Genomic DNA, 1,576 nt, shown 5'->3' on the forward strand with positions numbered 1-1,576 from the left:
TTTGTGTTGTAAAATTCATTCCCAGGGGGGCGGGGTCCTCCAATACCAGATCGAGCCTAAAATCGAAAGAGTTACCTATGTGACACATTTCCATTATATTTCATCAAAATCGCACAAACCGTTCAAACAAACAGGCAAATGAGAATGAGGTCTTACCATCCCGAAATCAAAGAGAGAAGACAGGATACGAAAAAATACCTACATCCGTTCCGAGAACGAATCTTATCCGCCCCGGGCGAGAATCGAACTCGCGACCTAGCGCTCACGACTCGGAAGGCAGACGCGCCTCCCTTCTTGCTAAATAGGCTGGCTTCGTTCTTTCAATGAACTTACTTGTGAATGGTGAGATCAGTGGAGGAGTCTAGAATAGAACAATCCAGTGGCGCCTGGGAGCAAGAAATGAGCGGTGCTAGTTGCTAATTATTACTTCCCCTCGCGTGAGGAGCGGTGTGTCACTCACTATTTCCATTCTTAAATGGTGACAAAATGGAAATTTTAGGGAAAACTCCTAAACTTTGAGAGTCAAAATGTGAAACATTGGTGACGTAAAATTTGAAATTCTAGGAAAGTTGGGATGGTGTGAAATTGTAAATGAAGTAGCCTAATTTTGAAATGACAGGAGTTTGTAACTAGCCGAAATCTGTCGCTTCGCACCGGATTTCTGCTAGTGCCTTTCTGATTTCCGGAGATCTACTAGCCAAAGACTGGCAGCCACGTTATTTAAATATATTGTAAATAAATGTTTCTCTCTTGAGGCATGGTCGTTCATGTCACTCATCCATTTAGTGGTCTTGCTCGGCGTAGCTTAACAAAAACGAACCGGAAAATAGCCTATAACCTTCACGGGAGTGCAAGCAATAAGTTGACAAAGTTTCATAGCAATCGGATGAGCGGTTTGGCCAGGCATAAAGTTCGAACAGACAAACACAAACAAATATTCATTTTTATATATTAGATAATAAATTAGAGTTAAAAACGCCGACCCTATTTGAGTAGGAAAAGGCTTCGAAGAAGAATAAATAAGACTTTAAAAAAGTTTTTAATTGGTAGCCCGTCTGCCTTGTAAGCGCTAGGCCACGGGTTCGATTCCCGCCCGGGGCGGATTTTAACGGCTGGCTTATTCCTATCCTGTCTTCTTTCTCTCTACGATTTCGGGACAATAAGACCCTACCAGTTTCAGTTTCCTCTGTCAAAACTATCGAGAAAAGAAAAAAAAAAAAGATTGGGGTGCACTCAGTCTCGTGAACACAATTTCTACTTACCATGAACACATCAAACTCATCCATGGAAAAGAAAGGTACAGCCATTCCATTCCATAGTGCTATAATGAACGCTACTGTGGTATAGGACTTTTCACCTCCACTCAGTGAGGAGGTCTCCTTACGTTGGGAACTGTGAATGCAGGGAAAACAATAAGTTTAGTAAGAACCTGCCTCGGTCAGGGCCAGATTTAGGGGGGGGGGCGGCGAGGGGGCCCAGGCCCCCCCTCCACGAGCTCCCTTTTCTCCTATAGTGTTTATTTATACTGCTCGCATAGGACTGAAAAGTCCCTTTACTCCAGCAGTAGGCTACTACT

General features: G+C 43.5%; 1 protein-coding gene across 1 annotated transcript in view; it reads right to left on the minus strand.

Annotated features, from left to right (window-relative positions):
- Positions 1-333: 333 nt before the first annotated feature.
- Positions 334-1,576, minus strand: part of LOC103520187 (structural maintenance of chromosomes protein 6-like) — a gene marked incomplete at its 3' end in the record, with an annotated part of 4,847 nt that continues 3,604 nt past the window's right edge. Inside the window, exons 4-5 of the mRNA XM_026831413.1 lie at positions 1,263-1,392; positions 334-386 (exon numbers count right to left, since the gene is read on the minus strand). Coding sequence (XP_026687214.1) covers positions 334-386; positions 1,263-1,392 — 183 coding nt within the window. The remainder of the gene's footprint in view (positions 387-1,262; positions 1,393-1,576) is intronic.

The sequence above is a fragment of the Diaphorina citri genome, unplaced genomic scaffold (genome assembly GCF_000475195.1).
Source record: "Diaphorina citri unplaced genomic scaffold, Diaci psyllid genome assembly version 1.1 scaffold3304, whole genome shotgun sequence".
NCBI lineage: Eukaryota > Metazoa > Arthropoda > Insecta > Hemiptera > Psyllidae > Diaphorina > Diaphorina citri.